Here is a 22,567-nt window from a genome sequence, read left to right as displayed (position 1 = left end):
TAGAGTAAGAAGTTAGAATATGAATTCAGTCCTCCAGCTTAGAGACCAACGAAGTGACATTTTGGTTTAGGCAGGCCCTAAAAAAAAAAAAAAAAAGAAAAAGAAAGAGTATTTCCACTCAGATCTGATTCCTAATAACATTTTATCATTCCTAGTAACATTTGTTGAGGCCCCATCCATGGAGGTGTTCAAGGCCAGGCTGGACGTGGCCTTGGCAACCTGGTCTAGTGGGAGGTGTCCCTGCCCCTGGCAGGGGGGTTGGAACTCGATGATCTTCAAGGTCCCTTCCAACCTAAACCATTCTATGATTCTATGATTTAGCATCCAGAATGTTTCACAGTGTGGCCTTGGCTGTATAAACAAAATGACTCTTCAATAACACTCCAACAAACACATTGCAATTTGCCCAAAACAAAAATGTTCTATTGTCTCAGTGCCAGACAATTATTGGACACCCACTGATTAAAAATAATTAATAATAATTCCTAGCTAAAATATGCTTCCATTAGGCATTTATTTATAATCTTCTGGAAAATGTCTAAGGAGCACATGCGGAGACGAATTGTAATGTTCTAGGTTGGCTTTTACCTGTCACAAGAATATTTTACTTGTGCAATGGGAAAGCATGAAATATGGTTTCCTGCAGAAATATTATTTACACATGATGGTGGGACAATTCTGTAAATGTTGTACAACATTAGCGGATTGTTTTTAGTATGAATTTGCTGGCTCCTAAATTAATATTTCTTCACCTCAAAAACCCCAAAGTGAACTGCTCTTCCTTTCTTCATGGTCAAGAGCACCAACCTGCCACCGTTGTCTAAAATGGATGTGACGAATCATGCGCTGACTGTAAAGAGAACATGGGGTCACTGCCTCTGCCCCAGCCACCTACGGGGTAAAAGTTTAAAGCTAGATGCAGTGGATCCCATTTCTGTGAGCCTTAAATGGGTCCACCTTCTAAAAAACATAGCAGCCATTTCAAGACAGGGTGAGAGAGGATTACGGCCCTTCAGTGCTTCACAAGGCTATGGCGTGACAAGAGCTTGCAGTCCTTACCTGCTTTATCTTGATTGGACATGATAATCTAAACTTTAAGAACCACAGGGCCTTATTCAAACTGTGCAGTTTAAAAGCCTAACGTAGACATCTCAGCCACTTCTTTTGGACTAATTTTTGTGGTAGTAGTTGCAGTGATTAAACCAAGTATTCTGCATATACTCTTGCATTACCACTTTGCCAAGTGCAAAACATAAATGCTTGCATAGGTCAGGTTAGGTCAGGTTGGGCAAAGCTGTCTGGAAATGCATAGGAATAAGCCCTCTGCTCAGCCCGGCATATAGCTCCTGAGGTGTCAATACGAATTACGCCATTGCTGTGGAGAGAATGCAGGCTCCTGAACTTCTTTGCTTGTATACCTACAGGTGGAAAAATTACAGACAAGAAAACCCCCTTCTACTCAGAACTGAGCTTTTTATAGAAAACCATTCTGCATGTCATTTATTTGCAAGAGTTGTGAATCAGTATTTTACTGTATACTCCCCCATCTCAGAATGATTGAAATTTGCTTTGCTGTAACTGGAGAATAAGAGCATTTTTTCATGTGTGCAACTTAAAATAAGATTTGGAAATCACTCATGTCATAAAGTTTCTGGTTTTAAATTTCCATTACTGATTGACATTAAATCTTCTACAAAACTGTTGTTTCTGCAATATTGGAATTTAGTTGTTACTCTTCAGCAATCTTTCAAGAATGCTCCTCTGTGCTAAAATGGAAATTAATGATAAGGATAAAAAAGTAATGTGAAATTATGTTGCACCAGTCCCTCACCAACTCATTCTTATAGATAGGTCTCTATAAGAAGTCAAAAAAACCCCAGCTGGTGGAAATTATTAAAAGCAGGTTACTGAGCAGAGGTATTTTCTGCACAAGAACTTTTTATTAGCACAAGGCATCAGTAGGACTGAAGGTACTATCCAGAGCTTTGGTGTGAAACTGCCCAGCACAGGGAGGAGGCATAAACTGCTCTTCTCCACCTGGATTTGCTGCTGTCTCGAGTCTCGTATTCTCTGTTGGATTTAAGTTCTGGCAAAGGCTGCAAGACCTCAGAAATGGGGGTAGGATTGGATATCATGGAAGTATCAGATGTCTGCATCATCCCTGCCAGTGCAGCCAGTATCCTGGAAGGGATGTCTTCTCCCCACGCCAGAGGAAAAGCTGGGTTTCATTTGTCCAGCTGCCCTTGCTCTTTCATGCATTTTCACGTCCTCCACAGTCCTGTCTTCACGTTTCATGATGGCTGGAGCCGGTGCCAGGCAGTGGACGCTGGCTGAACATCTGTTTTGATCTAAGCCCATATTATTGGGCTGCCCTGACCGTTCCCCTTGGGCTGAACACACTTTGCTCAGCGTATCTGCAAGGTACCTTAGAAATACTGCTGTCATCAGCATCTAGTTCACTCATGTGCTGAAGTAATCAAATGAAAATTGATAAAACAGCACACAGCCAGGAAAATTTAACTGTACAATGTCTCGTTGCTCCAGGATATCTTGAGGCACTCCACAAAGACATGCACTAATTTAATAATAATAATGCCTGTTGGGCCCAGGTTCCACTCAAAGGTAAAGGAAAACAAGTGAGTATTCAGTTTTAATTTGTGCCACCGTAGCAGTGTTGACTTTGGCAGGGAACTGGCGTGCCTTAAGGAACCTATTCTTTTAAAGTGCTGAAACAGTTCTAGAAATTGTGAAAAATACTGTCAAGTCAAATTTGAGGCTTATTCAGCTGAAGCAAAGAAATACATTTTCACAGCCTTCTTTTAAAAATCCAGTAGAAGTTTTTCTTTCAAATGAAATAAATACTAAAGTAAAAAATTTTGGGTCTGTTTTCAAATTAAAAAAAAAAAAACAACAAAGAAAAGCTATTTTGAATTTTATTGAGAAGTAAAAATTCTAAATATTTGCAACTTGTAAGCATAATGGAATAGAGTAGCAAATGTGGGAAATAAATGCTTTGGGATTGAAGTTGATCCAGATAGTGAAAAATCTTTCTGCCTGTTGGCAGCTTGTCAGTCAAAGAAAATACTGATGGAGTCATTTCTTCAATTAATGAGCAATTTAAATACATGTATTTCATAGATTTTCCAGTTTCTTCAGTCTCTGTGGAGTTTATTTATAAGATAATGTTGTTTCTTAGGTGGTCATTTTCTTAGGTGGACATAACGTTAGGGACTAAAGTATCAGTGTTTTCTGTCTCACAAGTGTGTGCCTTCCCTGCTTAGGTAACAGAAATGTTTAAGAGATCCACTGACATAAAGATATGTAGTATAATGTTTAAATTAGTCACAGATTAAATATAACACAGTGAAAATTTGCTAGCACAGGTAGAATACCAAAGTTTACAGCTGATAGTTAATTGCTTTTCTTCTAAGCTGTTCCAGCAGAAATTTGTGCTGAGTTTAAATTCATGTGTGTGCTATTTTTATAGCTTGTTGTCGAATGCCCTGAATTAAATGGTAGGAAATTTGCATGTATGTATAGATAATGCTGTAGTTACTTCGCTTTTCTTCTAAAACAGTGGTTGAAGAGAAAAATGTATAGTGTTGGCAATAGATACTGTGAAAGAATGAGGACCAGAACAAAGTTTTCTTCTAGCAAGATTTCACACAAAGCTCCAGACGAGTGGAGTTAAGCGTTAACACTCATGAAGATGATACAGTCTCTGTATTTCACATCTTGATTTCTGGCTCACTCAAATTCCAGCAGTTCAGTTGATTGACTTAGTGACTCACAGGCCATGTTTGGGAGGTTGTAGGGACACAGGAACTGCCAACCTGGGTCAAAGCCAAAGTCCATCTAATTTGGTATCCCCATCTGGGAGACTGGTAGTGTGAGGTGCATCATTCACCTCCTGCGCAAACCTCACACCAGTGTCTTAGAGACTGACTTTGTTTTTGTTTGCCTATGCCTTTATTTTTTATAATTTTAGCTCTAAGGCCTAAATAAATCAATGTTTTAAATGAAAACCATGAGCCTGATATGATTCACTGTCTCCTGAGCCAGATCTTTGCCATAATTCAGCCTCCTACGCCGGTCACCTGTGAGCGCAACACTCTTCCTCTAACTCAAAAGGGCAGTTCAAAAGACAAGTCTGCTCCAATTATCTTTCAGTGAATAGTTTGAAGGCATGTAGGTATGGTAAATCTTTCTCCACTAGTATTTCACAAAATAAAAAGTAATAAAGGTCTTTCTGCAACTTACTCTTTTCGTGCAATGGTCCAATTTATGCAGTAGTTTACCCTTGCACAAGTGAAGTGCACAGCACTTGATTGCACAAATAAATGATTCCACAAAAAATAGTAATAAAGGAGCAAGCTGGGTTTTTTTTTTAACAGCACATATAACTAACACCTTCTCCAGCTGTATTTATTAGTGAGGTTAATTCAAAAGGTTGCATAGGGGAGACCAAACCCCTCAATTTCATTTCCAAATCTAAAGAAGCACCAGCAGTCAACTGGGCATCAGAGTTAAGAAAAAGATATGTGAAAATATCTGATCAAAACTGGGGAATGAAGGTCAAGGTGGTAAAGGTTCTGCAGTGTGCACTGCAGGAAAATATGTGGGTTTGGGCCGGTGATCACACAGTACCAAAACTTGTCCAAGCCCACACCAACATTACTCTGTTGATCTCTGAGGCTCTTTCATCATCATAGTTGCACAAAGGATGCTGCAAGAGGTTCATAGAATCATGGAATCATAGAATGGCTTAGGTTGGAAAGGACCTTGAAGATCATTGAGTTCCACCCCCCTGCCATGGGCAGGGACACCTCCCACCAGACCACATTGCCCAAGGCCACGTCCAGCCTGGCCTTCAACACCTCCAGGGATGGGGCCTCAACAACCTCTCTGGGCAACCTGTGCCAGTGCCTCACCACCCTCACAGTGAAAAACTTCTTCCTAATGTTTAATCTAAACCTGCCCTCTTCCAGTTTAAAGCCATTCCCCCTCATCCTATCACTCCATGCCCTAGTAAAAAGTTGTTCCCCAGCTCTCCTGTAGGCCCCTTTAGGGACTGGAAGGCCGCAATAAGATCTCCCCGGAGCCTTCTCTTCTCCAGGCTGAACAGCCCCAACTCTCTCAGCCTCTCCTCATAGGAGAGGTGCTCCAGCCCTCGGATCATCCTCGTGGCTCTCCTCCGGACACGGTCCAGCAGGTCCACGTCTTTCTTATGTTGAGGACTCCAGAGCTGGAGGCAGTACTCCAGGTGGGGCCTCACGAGAGTGGAGTAGAGGGGCAGAATCACCTCCCTTGACCTGCTGGCCACACTTCTTTTGATGTAGCCCAGGATACAGTTGGCAAAGATTCATTAGCGGGACCAGTAGCTGATGGCATGCATCAGCTCTAACAGGGAAAGTTACTTTTTGGAATAAAAAAAAATCATTTAAAAAGAGTAGAAGAAGATTTGGGACAACATTGCCAAACATCAAATATACTTCCTAACTCCAGAGACAGCACTGAGAAAGGAGAGGAAGACCTTCACACGGTCCATATGACTGGAGAGAGCCCAGCTAGGTCAAAGCCCATGCCGAACCCCAGCACAACTCTGCAATGCTGTACCTGTGAGCATCTCATCACAGAAACACAGCCATTACAGCTGGGAGAGGCTTGTTGTTTAGCTCTTTCCCCTTCACCACCCCCTTCTCTCCCAGGTCTGTGGTGTTATTCCCCATAGTGCTTAAGATTAGCAGATTTGTTTTAAATGTGAAAAATGATCTAGGCTTTTCCACTTCCCTTGGGGCAGATTATTCTACATCCAAATTGATTTCACTGTCAAGGAGCTTTGCCCTTTCTTATTTTCACACTATTAATTTCAGCATTGCTGCTTGAACAAATCCTTCCCACCCTCTTTGGGTACAACCTTCAGATACTTGTAAATGACCTTGGCTGTCACATATGCAAGGTTTTGACATTGGCGTTTGTATCCTGCCAACAGTGACGCGATGTAAATTAGCACAGATGAGTACTCCCTTTTTAATGTGATTCGTGCCTTGCACCACGTTAAATACATGTTTGCAGAATTGGAAATACTGCTTTTACATGTTTTCTTGAAAGCCTATTAGTCTTTCTGTTCCCCTGGTAGTTTGTGTTGTGTTTTAACTGCTGTTTTGTTAGGAATTAAAATAGAGTTGCTGGCTGACAAGTGGCATTAAGTCAGTCTTTGAAAAAAATGAGTAAAATTTCAGATTTATGAATACTAAACAGCACTACCCTTGTCTGTAGGAGCTAGACAGCATGGAGTTTTTAATCAGGCTTGTACTTTTTCATTTTGGATTTCCAAGATCCAAATCTCCCTGCAGCTTCATGGGAAAACTAAGGAAGCAGAGCTATTGTCATCTGAGCTGCTTCTCACCCAAAGTTTGTTCTCGCTTATCACAACAGATCACAGTGCAAAGATTCAATAAGGAATGACTGTAGCCCAGGCTCTTTTTTTTCATTACTGTTTCCAAATACTTGCAGTATCTAAGAAAATTTAAGGTTGAACTTAACAGAATAGGGACATCCTTCCCCCTGCGTCTCATAAAAAGACATAGAGAAGTTGGCAAATGTTGCTTGCCAGCATATAACTGTGTGGTCAGACTGCAAATGAAAGATATATGTCTTAAGGAATACACTGCGTGGTCACTATACAACCAGCTTACAGCTGCCGCTAACAAATTCTTAGTTTATCCGCTACAGGTCTGCATGGACATTACTAAGAGTTTTCTGTGCGTGTGAACCAAGACCATGGCCAAGTTTGTTGGTTACACCAGGAAAGCAAGAATGGCTCAGTAACATTGGCTTTCTTCTAGACTTGGTCAAGTCACTTAACCTCAGTAAACTGCATTATCTCAATGAAAGAAACCCCCATGTCCTCAGTGATAGCATCCACCAGGTCCTAGTGTTGACCTAGTCCCACAAAGTGCCTGTAAGGAGGGCATTGCTATGGTCCCGGTACTGCAGATGGAACAACAAGGCAGAAGATCCCAAAGTGCGGTTTGACCCATGTTCCCCAGAGCATGCTGCCATGATAACTGCAAAACCACTTTTCACAAAAAGCAAATACACTAAAACAGCATTGTCTTCAAAAGTTTGGTTTGGAGACTTCATATTCATCATGTTTTGAACTGCTAAGTGAAAAAGCCCACTCTAAACGCAGAGAGGTGATACATATGTTTGAAAGGAGAAATGAAAATTAGTATCTGTTACAGTCCCAACCTTTTATTGCTGGCATCAGTGTGACTTTTCGGTATGGTGGGAGAGAATTAACATGTAGGGACCTAATGGCATTTCAGTGCCCAAACCTCTATTAAAGTCTGTAGTCAAAGAGAGTAAAAGAATGTCCCTAATACAAAAAGTGTGAATTAAATATAGAGAAAGGGATTGCAGGGACATAACATTGCTGATAAATTTTGTACATTTTTTTATAATGCTGTGTAAGTGAGGGCTTTTCATTTGAATTAGGCCAAAAACAGGTATTAAAGGAGAAGAATCAAAACAAACATGGCAGATGAGAAGCAGCAAACTGAATGAAACCAATCTCAAATGATGACTGATACAGATAATCACGTAACATAAAAACTAGGCTAAAGCTTAGCTCAAACCTGCCTAAAAATAGGTGGTAAACTAAATTCAGCTACACCCTGTCTAAAAGAATTTCACAGCCGGTGCTCTGGAACAGCTTTTTCTCAGGTGATCCCCTCATGACTGAGGATTAGCATTGGTTGAATGAAATAGCAAAATAAAGGATTCCCAATGTATTTGGGAGTTCAATGGCTTTTAGAAGATATAGTTGCTTTTAGAGCTTTTAGAGCATCAAAAGAAATCTTTCCCCAACATATTAGGCTCTTCTGCAAAGCATAAAGAGGACAGCCTCTATCAAGAGCACTTCTACACTGATCACTATGGGCTGTGTCAGCTACACTGAAAAAAAAATGGGAAGAAGCTCAGAGTAAACAATGATATAGTTGCCTATTGCAGTATGGTACAACTATCAAATTGCTACTCTTTGTGATGTTTACCATGATAAAGCAAATTTTGAAATTGAATTGTTTATTGAGTGTTACATGACAATTTCCTTTAAAAAAACACTATCCTATTAGCTGATGAGTAACATCCGTACAGCTGCTGCACCTAGGGAAAAGCATTTAGAATACAAAAGTGATGTTGACAGAAAAAACATACTGGAGTTCTTAGGAACGAGAAACACATAGTGTCTTAATGTCTGTCACAACCAGGGGAGGTTGATATCTGTAAGTCAGACTTGCATAACTGGGGACATCAAGGGATATTTGGCCAAGCAAGAGTGCACATCACAATTTTTACTTGGCTTCTCTAAAACACAATCTATGCCTCGTAGTATCAAACAAGAATTCAAGCCAGGACATCTGTGAAAGATTTTCTGAGAAAGGACTCTTTTTTCCATCACAGTAAAATGTTGTGAAGAATGGCTTCACCATTCAGTTATCTATCAGTACTTGAAAATTCTATTTGCTTTTTAGTCTTAGGCAGTTGTCTATATAAAGTGCATAGTAATGCCAATTCCTAGGTTAGTGGTAGTCTGTGTGAACTGATGGCAGCGAGGTATAAAAGTAATCTATTGTACAGGTTTTTCACTGCAACTGAAATGCCAGAGTTATTTTCCATTACAGGATTTTACAACATTCATGGCAAAGAAGTTGCGACTTGTACCGCAATCCGTTTTCAGGCACTTTTTCACTGACTTTCAGAAACTTTGCCCATGTAAATACTGTTGAATCAAGCTTAAGGTTGATATCACAATTTGAATTCTCGTTGCATGCAACTTTTGCATTGGGCTGAGAGATGTAGGCAAATACCTCTCATTTATCCTACAGCTCTTTCACAGCTCTCTCGCAGCGTAGGGAGCCCCTGTGAAAACTGGCTCCAGAATATTTGACAGGGCTCAAAGTTCCCATTGTATAGAATTAAAATCTCTCAAAAACACACCTCTGAACTTTGCAGTTTAACCCTACTGCCGTTCCTCACATACATGATCCTTTCTTAAAAAAGAAAATATGTATTCCATGTTGGTCTCTACTCCTCCACCACCAAGAGAAAAAAATATGGAATTAACACAGTGTGTCCAATAAAACCATGATTTTATTCTGTATGAGTCTCCCTCTCCTCTCTTTGCCAACTTCCTTATCTCTATGCATTAGAGATATATATTGTGGCATCTGTAAGAAGCATTTTGCTGGGTGTCTGCAGGATTTCATATCCTTAAGGTGGAGATCAATCAGCCTGATTTTAATCACATTTATATTGGATACAAAACCAAAATCAAGGCTCCTGTCTTTGGTTTCTTGTGAAGCAACATGCACTTAACATAGAAGAAAATAAATACTTCATAAGCCTACTCAGTTAATACCAAGGAGTAATTATTTCTATAAGTTTGCAGGATCAGACCCTTTTCAGTGTTTTATAACATTTTACAGGTTTTTGTTATTTTAAATATAAACCCTATTACTACACTGTGATGGTACATATGGTCATTAATATGAATATAAACATTCATTAATATATAGAAATATTAACACATGCATAAACATATTTGCTTACGGATATTAATAATTATGGGTATTAATAAGTCCGCTTTATTTTAGGAACAAGGCTTTTTACTGGTGTAAATGCAGTGACACAGTTGGACACAATAGTCACCTGCTATGAATTGCCAGATTTTGATTATCCAAATTGAAGCAGAACAATATTAAAAAGGCAACCCAGTACTTGAAATCACAAGAGGAGAAAAAGTTTATATAACACTACAGTATATCTATCTAATTTGGAACATACTGCTAGGACATGCATAAGCTTGAAAAAAAATATATGCTTCTCTGGTGAAAATGGACTTTCTGAAGTTTTTGCTCCAGACTGTTCGGGAAATAATTGGAAAAGAATACTTATAATTGTTATTTATCATATAACCTCTGTGAAACACAGCATATTTATTTATTAATTTGAAAGCATTCTCTTTAATTCCAAAGTGAAATGGCATTTGGTAATGAAGTGATTGTCATTTTAAAACCCCTTTGGTTTTTGAGGTGCTATTGTGTATATATATTTTTCCCTTTTAAAGTGTAATGCCTATACTATTACTATGTCAAATTCAGATGAATCATGACAAACAACATTTTCACAATGGGAAATGTTAACATGCTACATTCCTTTCTTTGGAAAAAAAGAAATGAAATGGTCACAGAAAACACATTTTAATTTAATTATATCCTTTAGGTCATTAAAGTGATGTAATGTGCATGTCAGTCCTCTTTTCATCCACAGATTACTTTAATCCTTCATGTACATTTTTTTTTCCTCTAGCTTTCTTTCATATTTGCTTTGTTTTGAAATTGCATGCTGTCTGGATTATTTGTGCATGACCTCCACATTAATTTGACATTGACTGTTTACATACTCAGATATTTTCATGAATCATCTATTCTACATGTGCATTTTTTTTCCTTTGTTTTCAGTTACTGAACTTTAAATATGCTTGAAATGTAAAAGTGGCATGAAACTTTCGTGACACAGGTAGACAACAACTTTAATAGAGATTTTCAGTACCTAACTTCACATCTTTCAGAAATACATATTCTAAACCACATTTTATGCTGTGCTTCCAAAATGTAAGAACATGAATTATGTTCTGAAACTCTAAATCTATTTCATTTCAGAAGTGGAGCCAAATACTGGTTATATTTCATTCAAACAATGACAAACACATGAGATTGGTCCTTTAAATGAGTTAAGAAAGTCTCTGCTCTCTTGGAGGTGATTACTTGCAAAGTCGTGTGTCAGCATTGCGTATGTTCAGTATAGGAAACAGTGTATGACATTGTCTGATGGACAGCACAGATCACTTCACATAAACACTGTCATCTGCAGCTCCTCATAGGTGCCCTCTGGAAATGCCAGCATCCCTCAACTGACTGTATAGGGACCCTAATTCCTCATTTCGGATCTGAAATAAATGTCCCAAGTAGGCACACCCTGCTTTTACATAGTACAGTGCCATGAGCCCTTGTGACTGGCTATAAAGTCAAAGGTTTTGTCATGTAAAAAAACCCCAATTTCTACCGTATTAATTCACCATTTGAAGAATTAAAGCAATGTATGTTGCCCAACTTGCAATGAAATACTGCTTAGCAGCATAATTCCATCTCTAATTCACACAAAACTAAAAGCATATCCAGAGGAACCTAATGAGTAAATATACATGCATAAAATAAAACAAAGTATTTTTCAATTATGCCCAAAAAAGCATTAAAACACACTTAAAAACTTGTTGATTAAGAGGCCAAATAAAACACTATGCAATCAGCAGCAGTTACCAGAAAAAAAAAAATTTAATTGGCACAGGGCTGAATTCACATACCTACTACAAGTAAATCAAAGGCTTCCACTTTTCTCTTTACAGCCTATACTTTTTCAGCCAGTTAATTAATTCTGTGCACAGTCTGCTATGATTAAAGATGAGTGGCTTGATCTCAAAGCATGCTGAGGCATCTGTAGCCCGTTATCTGAACGAGCCAAACACGATCGTTTCCAAATAAGGAGCTGAAGGTTGTGATTTGAGACCTCTGTAATCACATCAATCCAGTCTCCAGGGGCTTTGTCTTCAACCTGCAGACCTCACCACAACCACCTCTGATTCTTTGCAGCCGCTTGGTTTGGACTGATTTGAGTCACTACAGTTCTCTCCACTTTTACAAACTAGTTGTTTTGTCAGCATGAGTGTGACAACAATTAGACGTCCCTGTTTTTGCCCCATGCCTTTTCTCCTTCACAGTCATTCAATGACAAGCGTAAAAAGAACTTCATCTTTTCACGAAAATTCCCATTCTACAAGAGCAAGGAGCAGAGTGAGCAGGAAACAAGTGATCCAGAACGTAAGTAACCTCTTGGAGACGATGTCACATGCAGCAGCACAAAAAATGGGTGACACGCATGATACCAGTATCCCACACATCCAGGCAAATATCTGTCGTAGGCAGGCAGGAGAGGTATTACTACTGTGACCAATGTGTGACTGCAGTTTGGATCCAGCTGGTCCTTCCTTCCCTGGAAACATCATTTTCAGAAGCATAAGGCAGCGACCTTAATTTTTGGAAGAGTAAATGTGGCTCCTCAAAGTTGTTGTGGCACCTGTTGTAAATCCAAGGTTGTCTCTGATTAAATATTCACAGATCAGAACTGGTTCAAAATAAAGCAAACATGATTTTTACAGTATTAAACTAAATTATTACTTTTTAAAAGGTCTGCTTTAATCTCTTTTTTGCCTTTGATATTCTCTAAATTGATTGCCATGGGCAGCTTCACTGAAAGTTTAACAATTAAATAAAGCATTGTTGCTAACAGCTTAAAGTAAATCAGATCTTGGAATGTGTACCTCCCCGGGCATTTACTGCTTGCTTAAAATGTGTAGAGAACCAGCATTATTAAAAATATATGCTGGATCCAAGCCCAAATATTCTCTGTTTTTCTTAATAATTCTCTCCAAATTTTATCCGGTGAGGATCGTTTCTGGGACTTTATTTATCTGATTGTCCCTTCTTCCTCACAGCTCCAAAAGCCATGTGTCATGGTCACTGCCTCTTTCGTTGGCTGCATTCCCATAGAATATGGGTTTAAAGTTGTTTCAGAAAGAAAAAGCAGGGATCCAGATTGCTCAATCAACATGGTCAGTCATGGTAGTATCCATTTCAACTCCACTGACTTCTTCCTTCCTCTTCTGCGGCTGTTCTTCCTTTCTCATTGCTCTCTCTGGGGACTTCCGTGCAGGACATCCCCGGATTAGGTGACGACGGTTATGGAACAAAGACTCTGAGTAAGTTCCCAGGAATGGTCACTGTAAATCTTTTTTTGTTTTGTTTTGTTTTGGCTTCTGTTCCTTCTCTGAGGACCCTCCACTCCTAGCATGCACAAGACAGAGTTTTATTTGTTACCCAGCTGTGAATGCATTAAAAATGTTTCAACCGTTTTGTTCTGCATGACGATATTAAATAACATACAGTGTATCGAGCAGACACTTTCACTTCTTTTGTAATAACACTTTTTGTTTCTGACAGTATGTTATTGTCCCCATCATGGCAGTTCTGTAGAGTAGCATACCTAAAACTCCTTTTGCTGCCTAGACTGTTCTTTTCAGTAACGATCCCTCTCTCCCCATCTAAAGGGAAAGTTAAACATTTTAACTTGATTACATCCTGAGGAGATCAATGGCAAATTATTTTATGCTGTTGCTTCTGCATTTTCAGCTTTTTGCATGGGAGTGTTTGTTACTTTGCTGGATTTTAGATTAGTGTTTGTTATGAATGGAAGAAGTCATTTGCAGGCTAGAGAAGACCATGCCTTCTCCAAAGCTAATTTTGGACCCATTTCACCATTAGCAACCTATTCTCTGTCATACAACCTTAATCAATTTCTTTTTCTGACGCAGCAATCCTGTCTCAAGAGTTGGCATTGCAGAATGTGTAATGTCTCAGATAATTGTTCAGAAACAATTTTGCTTCCTCGAAAGTTAGACCAGAAAAATCATAGAGTGTGAAATATTTGCAGCTGATTTCTATATAAATAGCTACATTATATTCTGTACCCAGAGCTAAATAATTTAAACAAAATGCCACCTGCATGTGTTCGGCTGCTGCTTCCTCAGTTCTTATTCTTTTTCTTAAGTGCCAAGTAGTTGGAGCAAGATGTGTGTGAATGTTAACACTGCATCGCCTACTGTTTTGTATGTGCTTTTTAATTGCAGTAATGCACATCCATGCACACAATTTTAGAGATTACTCTGCTTCTGACTGATTTGTTGAAGGCACATTTTAATGGTTTAACTTTAAGCCATGCAGTAGCTCACAATTTAAAGATGAAAGCTTCATCTCTTGTACGAAGAGGGACAGTTCTGCAAAACTAGCTTTGTCAGTGATAGACAGCAAATGTCGCTGCCACCTGAATTTTAACCATTCTACTGCTTTACTTAAAGTGTCGTAGCAGCTCATTAGCAACAAATGCAGATCCTTCCCTGCTAAAGAAAAGTAGAATACTTCTGATCAGATAACCCTCATAAATATCTGTGTCCTTACAAAGACAAATCTCCATAACATCCAGCCATTTGCCAGGAGATAACTGAAGTCTGCAAATTGCTAAGGGAAAAGTAGCACAGAGGTATTACAGAGGCTCTAGTTTCTCTATTAATATTGCACCTAGCTTTCAGTTACTGACATACCTCTAGACGTTCCTGCCCATCCAAATTTCACTAATATTCAACTCAGAGATGCTTTTTAATGACAGTTCTTACTATGAAGGGTATTTGTTCTTTTTTAAAAGAGTTCTTCGGGGTCCTGTATAGCATATTAGTTTGAGAAAACCCTTGTTAACTTGCTATGAAATGTCCAAAAGTCAATATACTGTTGTCTTCAAAATGTAAGTTTAATTTTTTTAAGCTTCTTACTAAGCTTACTAAGATCAAAGTTTTTCATTATTATTTTTATCAGGTATCATCCCCTCTCATTTATACTGCTCCAGTAACCCCATCAGTCCCACTCTATGAACCCTAAGCCCTTAGGTTGGTACCTGGGGAGAAACGCAGCACCTTGCAGAGAAGAGGTGGTCTTGGCACTGTTCCCCTAGTTATCCTTCATGACATCCATGCACGGTCTGCTCTGGGTTCATCCCAGGGGGTTCTTGGCTTTTATGAGTTCCTTCTTTTACTGGGAATGTTTAGAGGCAGTTGCAGGTGAGAGTTGTGGGTCACCCACAGCCTAATCTGCCCACTGGTTTAATGACAAATATTGGTCCAATTTTGGCTCCTAGTGTTTGTCAGGAGGTACCCACTGTCTATTTAGCCACTGGGTCTCATTCTTGTTAACCCAGGGTGGCTCCCCACTGCATAGCTATATCCCATTAGCTTCTTAAATGTCCCGGACCAGCTGAAAAGTTTCAGCTGCCAAGTCATCTTTCCGGTGCAAAGTAATCAGCATTTCTACCAGAGATACTGTTAAAATCACTGTTTAATGTGGTTCTGCAGACCTTCTGGAGATCGTATAGCATGGTCTGACTGACCATAGTCAGTCTGCTGACTACAGTTTGGGAATAGCAACTTCACATGATATAGATCGCACCTGCTTTTAAATAATCTAATAGAAATAGGACACCAGACTTGCCGAACCACAAGTCTGACCCATCACGATAGTTCTCATGTCCCTATTCACCCAGCCATACTGGTCTGGTAAAAGTTTTCATACCGGAGCTCAAATCCTGAGGCTACACAATGTCTGGAAAAAAGTTTTCTTCCATTTTTTTTCTTAGTTTTCTCATTGGCTCTGTCTTCTTTTTTCAGACAGGGTAAAATAGATACAGTTACAGTATTTAATATCAAAACCATTTTCATGTTAATTGGTTAACCCTTTGGGATAGTGCACAGTGATTAAAGATGGACACAGGTTAGAAGTTTAGCAGGAATAGTTCCAATGCATTAATGATGCACGTTACTGACAGTGCAGAATAATATGAGCAGACACTCAGGTTTCATGAAATTACTCAAGACGTCCAGTGAGACACAAGTGAGCCATAATATACTTTGAAATTAAGTTGTCTGAGATGTTATTAACTGTCATCAAGAAAAGACATGGCTTTGCCACAATGCACGTCACTAGCTAATACATGTATTCTCTTTCTGAAATGCCACAAGAGAGAAAGCTTTCATTTTATCTGTGTAAATTATCTGAGAGTTTTCAGGTGATGTCACTGCACAGTTTTTATTTCCTCTCTGCACAACTACCTTTGCATGACTGTGGCAGTTCTTTTAAGTTTCTGCAGCTCTGTGGTGCTTGGTTATGTTCTTTAATTTGCTGTACTGTTCTTGCAGAACATGTTTCTTCTAATGCCAGCGATAGTGAAAGTAGCTACAGTAAGTTACTGCTTTCATTAGAGTCCTTTTACTTTGCATTGCTTGTTCTGTTTGTTTCTTTTATTTTGTTTCTCTCCTTGCTGCTCTTTTGTTAATGTTAAAAAGACAGTTGGAGCAAATGGCTTGGAATTCAAATTTACGACCACATCTTGAGTACAAAGCTATAAAAGAGAACTGGCAACCTTTATAAGACAAGAGGGAAAGGTTGTTATTTGGGATGTAATCTGGGACATAAAACCAAACCTGGCTTTGGGTAGCCTGTGAAAGGCACGATTATTTGGTTTAGTGACAAAAAGTTTATTTCAGCAGGGAGGGGGCAGTTTCTTGATGGTATTTTAAGAGTAAAATTGCTCCATAGCTGTAGTCAAATCTGCAAAAGGCATCCCCTTTACAAGGTCACAACTTTTACTTGCATTTCTGCATGCCTGTATGAAGGACTAAGAAATCGTCCCCAGAATTTTGTTGGGCCCTTAATTTTGGCAGTACAGATTTCCTAATGCATATTGAAGTCTTCAAAAAAAGGTAAGATAGACCTTCACCCTTTAGGCACTGCCACTGAATGTCACTGATTCCCTACAAGCAGAGGTCGCAACCCTGCAACCTGATCTGGAATTACAGACTCCATGTGATCATATAGCCAGGAGGCAGATTGTAGGTTCTAGGTAATTGTTAGTAATACCCCCAAATTTTACCAATATAACTTTTTTTCTGGAAGTGTTGAAAAGCAACAAAAATAAACCCTTAAATAAATGACTGTAAATGTAATAAAAGATAATTAAAATGATAGATTGCTTATGAAATCACCCAGTTGATTAATTTTTTTCAAGCCATTTGCTTAGCAAATCAAGTTTTCCACCAGTCACTCAGCACTTGTGCTAAGCACCCGCATACATTCAGGTAATCATTGGTATCATACCTCATATTTACTAGTCTTGATATAGCGCATAGCAATTGAGCTCTGTTAATAAGCACTGGTTTGTCTCAGTAAAACAGCTAATCCTATGCAATTCAGAAACGGTAAATTAGTTTGTATTCTCTTGTATTGCAAAGGTTTCCTTGGAAAGCAATTGCCAGAGTCACAAGAAAACAGTAGGAGCTCTTGAACTGCCAAGATCCAATTCTGAAGTGCTGTATTTTTAATGCGTCCTCTACTGAAGAGGAGAGGAGGATTTTATGTTTGAAATATAAGATACTCTTTCTTCAGACTGACTTTGCAATCAGGAATGAGTCAATAGGTTACATTTTCAAAAGTTTTCAAACCTCCTCCATGTGTGTTTATTTCGGGGTGAGCTCAGGGTAAAAGCACAGAGGAGAATCTAGGCTGGTGGCTGAGCACATCCCATGTCTGATGAACTGTTCCCAACAGGAGACTTAACAGGGGCGCCCAGTTGCAGCCAAACATTTGGGGCAGGTCCACAAAAGCCAGTTCCCAAATTTCATCATAAGACAAGCCAGGTAGCCAGTTACTCGTTGGCTGTGTGATAGCTTGAAACAAAGTGTATGTTTTGAAGTGGAAGAAAGGGGATAGAAATGGTTTGGGGAAGTCAGCTGGCATGTAGATACTCGGAAGGAAAAGTACTGTTGGGGTATCAACTGCCCATGGCAGGCACTCTCCTTCCAGAGTGGTTTCTATCTAGGCAAAGCTGCTGTCTCACCCCAGCGGCATCCAGCCTACATCCTGTTGGCCCAAGCTCCCCACCCATTACTGGTATGCCCAACAACTGCTGCCTGGTGGAGAAGATGCAGGCAGGGCTTCCTTATCTGCCTGTGGGTGAGCTATGCCATTCAGCAGCAGAGGAAGCCCATCTTAGGTTATGTCAAAAGAAAGTCATTTTAAAATCCAGGACCTGGTACCCAAAGGGCCTAATTCCATTTGCTAAGGATTCATGCAGGCATGACATTTGAAGGCATGACCTTGGGCAACTAGCAGCTTTGGTTACCAGGGGGAAATTACTGTTTCAGATGGCCACAATGGCATATCAACTGTAACCTGACTGCATGTTCAATTTCTACATGACCATGGTATATCAGCATATCTCCTGTGAGGACTTGAAGCCCTCCTGAGTCCAGCTGGTTACTCTCTGGATCTCCAAGCTACTCTCTGTCTACAGTATGTCCCACCACACAGCTCTTTGCAGCAAATCTCCCCTAGAGAAATCACAGCTCAGGTACAGAGAAGAATCAGAGAGAGGAGAGCGAGAGGCCGGTGGTCAGAGAGAGTAGTCAACAAATTGTGAGGGCATGGAGATAAAAGAGATTAGTCCTGTCATGAAGACCTTGTCTTATTTCACTGCATTTCTGACCTTGTGGGCCTGTTGAGAGAGGACACTGCACAGTAGAAGCCAATCAATATGCCTCATGTGGGAAGAGTAATTATCAGACCTAGTCTGTGAACATTTCCTAAAGACATGTTCCTCAACATTCTAATTTACTTATTCCTAATGAAAGGAAAAAAAAAAAATAATAGGTGCTTGGGGTAAAGCTCATTCCTGATAGAACAAGACAGCATGCAGTTATTATTTCTGCTCTTCTTGTTTGCATCTGGGTAGCTGGGAACAGGGCCTAGCGTCAGGCACTGCCACAAAACCAAGTTTGTTTTAACTCCCTTTGGAGCCAGCCATGTTGCAAAGCAGTGTGATGTAGTGCTACTTTGAGGACAATTTGTGTGTTCAAGGTGAGGCACTACAAGTTATTCTACCAGGACACCATGTGTGCTGACTTGCAAACTCATCTAGCCCTCAGTCCGTGCACCGGTGAAATGGGGCATAATAAGAGGAGAAAAAAAAAATGAAGCTGAAAATTTCACGGAAAGCAAATAGAACACTGCTGGAGAGCTCAAGGGTTTTGCACAGGGTTGACACTCTGTCCCAGTGTCTCTCTTCTCTTCTGATTCTCCAGCGAATGAGCAGAAATAAAGGGGATGCCTGCCCCACTGCTTTCTGAATTGTGGGAAATTGGGTAAGAATGGCTGGAAAGCCGCCTGGCAGAAAAGGACTTGGGGGTGTTGGTCAACAACCGGCTGAATATGAGCCAGCAGTGTGCCCAGGTGGCCAAGAAGGCCAACATCATCCTGGCCTGTATCAGGAATAGTGTGGCCAGCAGGACTGGGGCAGTGATTGTCCCCCTGTACCCAGCACTGGTGAGGCCCCACCTCAAGTACTGTGTTCAGTTTTGGGCCCCTCACTACAAGAAAGACATTGAGGTGCTGGAGCGTGTCCAGAGAAGGGCTACAAAGCTGGTGAGAGGTCTGGAGAACAAGTCACAAGGAGCAGCTGAGGGAACTGGGGTTGTTCAGCCTGGAGAAAAGGAGGCTAAGGGAAGACCTTATTGCTCTCTGCAACTATCTGAAAGGAGGTTGTAGAGAGGTGGGTTTTGGCGCCTTCTCCTAAGTAACAAGTGATAAGACAAGAGGAAATAGCCTCAAGTTGTGCCAGGGGAGGTTTAGATTGGATATTATGAAAAATTTCTTCACTGAAAGGGTTATCAAGCATTGCAACAGGCTGCCCAGGGAAGTGGTGTTGTCACCATCCCTGGAGGTATTTAAAAGATGGGTACTTAGTGGCACTTAGGGACATGGTTTAGTGGTGGACTTGGCAGTGTTAGGTTTACAGTTGAACTTAAGGGTCTTTTCCAACCTAAATGACTCTCTGCTTCTATGATTCTGTGAAATCAGCCATTCACACCTTGGCCAGCACAAAGAAAAGTGTGTGGGTAAGAAATAACTGGCAAGTGCCATGTGTTCTCCTGCAGATGTTCATATTTGTCCCTATAAAAACAGGCCAGTTGGAGTCCAGAGTACGGTGGAATTCTGATTTTTTTCTAGTGGTTCTCTGGCAATTGTTTTAACGTGTTTCTCTAACTTTTGCTTCTCATGATGAGCTTTTAGTGAAAAGTAGCTAGTGTCAAAACCTGTACTACTTGATTATTCCTAGAACCATTCCAAACCAGGGGTACAGTTACACAAAGTGAGAGCTGTCCAGGCCCTGCCCTGGACAGTGGTTAATAGAGGGGTTACAGACTGACTGGGCTTTTTCTGGGAGATACTCTGATGTATTCATATTCATTTAGAAAAATATATCTCTTAAAAATGTGAGTATTTGGCTGAAGTATTGCTCATGTCTTCGGGGTTAAAAAATCAACTTCTTGACAGAAGTCAGATAGTTTTTATTTCAAAATAATAATATAATTTAAAGTCCTCCTATGTGGTCTCACGAGAGAGTTCTTTGACCATGTCTTAGCAACAAGGCTGTTACACATAGTCAACCTGATTTTTTCTGCCAGTGCTCTCAACACTGGGTTTGTAATGAGCAAAAGAGCTGGAGCCAACAGTGGGATTTTCTTCATCCCAGCATCAGGGGGAGTCACAAACACATTTGACAGCAAAATCTGGCCCTTTCTAAAAAAATTAAAAAGTGTCTTTGAACCAGGAACAAACACCGGCCTGATCTAAAAGGGGCTGAGCTGCCACACAGCTGCTGGTGCATCACACTGACCACGCTAATATGAAGGCTATAACTATGTTAGTTTATTTGCACCTGTTCTCAGCAGTAAAAATAAGTTTGCAGAGTGGTATATAAAGTCCTGGACTAGCATTAAGTTGTTCTTTTTGTGATAAGGTTACATAAACCAACCTTGAGTTACCCCTGAACCAGCTAATCAAACCATGACTGAAAGTTTATTTTGAGCTCTTTAATTTAAAATGATCTGATTTCTTTTTCAAACCAAGCTTGTAAGAACATATTTTTTACCGTGGACTCATCAGTTTTTATTTTGCGAGACATGATTTTCATAATGGCCATGAATCTCAAGTCTCTCTACTGCATGTGTGTTGTAACGCTCTTACACATAGTTCAGTAAAGGTTTTTACAGCTGTCATCAAAATTACAGACACATTACCACATCTATTTAGCCTAATTGCATAACTGGTTGTGATTACACCAATTACCTAGAGAGGCAATACATGACTAAAAGTTAAAAATAAGGAAAATTGTTAGAAACAAAAATTTTTACCCACTGTCAGCAAGTCACTCTTGTAGCGAGATTTGAAGACTCAAACAACGTTAAAGGACTGCTGATTATTATGTTAGGCCACTGATTAATTAGGACACTTATGTTGGTGCTTACAGTCCCCAAGGATTACTATATTATTCCGGCACACTCAAATTGGCACAAGTATTGAAGTCTCATTCCATGCCCTCACAAGCTATATTGATCTTAAATGTCTTAAATGCCAACAGACCACTTTTCAGTCGTAAGTTCATTCTCAGACTACTGATGTATTTTGTGTATTTTATGTATTGGATTTCTGGCCTTTCACAGCAATCAACATATGTCAAAAAACTGTGAGTTTACTTACATAAATAGAGATCCAGGAAAGGGATTTTGAGCCAAATAGGGGCCAGGATATTGACTGTCCAGTACAGTCTGTGCAGATGAAACAAAACAAGAAATTGATTTCTCCAAGATCTTGCAAGTACAACTCAAGTAATCCATACCTTAGTCGAAAACCTAAACCGATGATGACAGAAAAAATAAGCCTTCTTTGATTTTAGACCCAGCTAAGCAAAAAAAAAATCAGGCAAGAGCTCAAAAATAATATTAATTTGGCTCATCTGTATGTATTTCACATGTGTATTGATGGTAACCAGCACCATTAGTCCAGAAATTTTGAAACATTCTCTTTGATTTTTCTAAAATCATAAATTTTTAGCTGTCTTCATAAATACTACTTTTTTGTTATTCACTGCCTTAGATCCCCTTACAGATTTTTTTCATTCACTGCCATTAATGGGATGCCAAAATCCGTGGATTCCCACCGCATAAGGTGCTGGCTGAGGGTGGGCGTTGGGTTACATGGTGGCTGCACCACAGCAGCTGACAGCAGCTCTCCTGCCCTGTCACTCACGTGCTGGGTGCAGTCACACCAGCGCTGTGGAAGCTCTGGATGCTCTGGCAAGACAGTAGGAAATGGGGCCTTTTTATGTGTTACATGAAAAATGCCTGATATCTGCCAACTCGACACTGAAACTGGTTTTGAGTCTTTCACAGACTCTGCCATCTAATCAGAAAGGCAAAACAGAGGCAACACCTTATATTCATTTTAGGACTGCCACTCTGAAACACTATAAAATCCTTTAAAAAGATTAAATTAGTAGTCCTTATGAAACCCATCTGACCACACAGGACCCACAGTTTGTAGAGGCTACGAGTTATAACAAACTCCATGTCATTCTTCTCTTCCTGATCATAGGAAATCACCAACAGGCAAACCAAAGGGAAGCAGAGCCGTAGCAATCATGGGAAAGTGAAAGCCCTCCAATAATTTTACTCAGAAGTATATTATATTTAGGAAAGCTTCCTTTTGCTTTCTTCTCTTTCCTTATTTTCTTTCTTTCCTTCTCTTTTTGACTTGATATTTTGATATTCTCTTGATATTCTCTCATTGACTTGAATTTTACTGAAGAACAAGGGATCATGCCAAAATCCTACTGAAAGGGCTTTTTCTTTTTCCTCTTTTTGTTTTGTCTGTTTAATTTCACAAAGATTTTCCAGATCAATATAGCTAACCTGTGCTAATTAAGCCATTAATGTGGGTGGTAAATGAGG

At 39.8% G+C, this 22,567-nt stretch overlaps 1 protein-coding gene across 3 annotated transcripts in view; it reads left to right on the top strand.

Moving 5' to 3' along the window:
• DLG2 (discs, large homolog 2 (Drosophila)) overlaps positions 1-22,567 on the top strand; it is a 673,110-nt gene that overhangs the window by 637,494 nt on the left and 13,049 nt on the right. Inside the window, exons 17-18 of one of the 3 annotated variants that reach the window (XM_009881200.1) lie at positions 11,843-11,942; positions 15,920-15,961. In XM_009881200.1, the coding sequence (XP_009879502.1) occupies positions 11,843-11,942; positions 15,920-15,961 (142 nt within the window). Of the gene's footprint in view, positions 1-11,842; positions 11,943-12,834; positions 12,881-15,919; positions 15,962-22,567 lie in introns of all 3 variants that reach the window. The other 2 variants (XM_009881201.1, XM_009881198.1) reach the window with 2 other exon arrangements.

Source organism: Charadrius vociferus, unplaced genomic scaffold (assembly GCF_000708025.1).
Source record: "Charadrius vociferus isolate BGI_N301 unplaced genomic scaffold, ASM70802v2 scaffold1, whole genome shotgun sequence".
Taxonomy (NCBI): Eukaryota; Metazoa; Chordata; class Aves; order Charadriiformes; family Charadriidae; genus Charadrius; species Charadrius vociferus.
The sequence above is the reverse complement of the archived record's forward strand: the minus strand, read 5'-3'. Positions and strand labels throughout refer to the sequence as shown.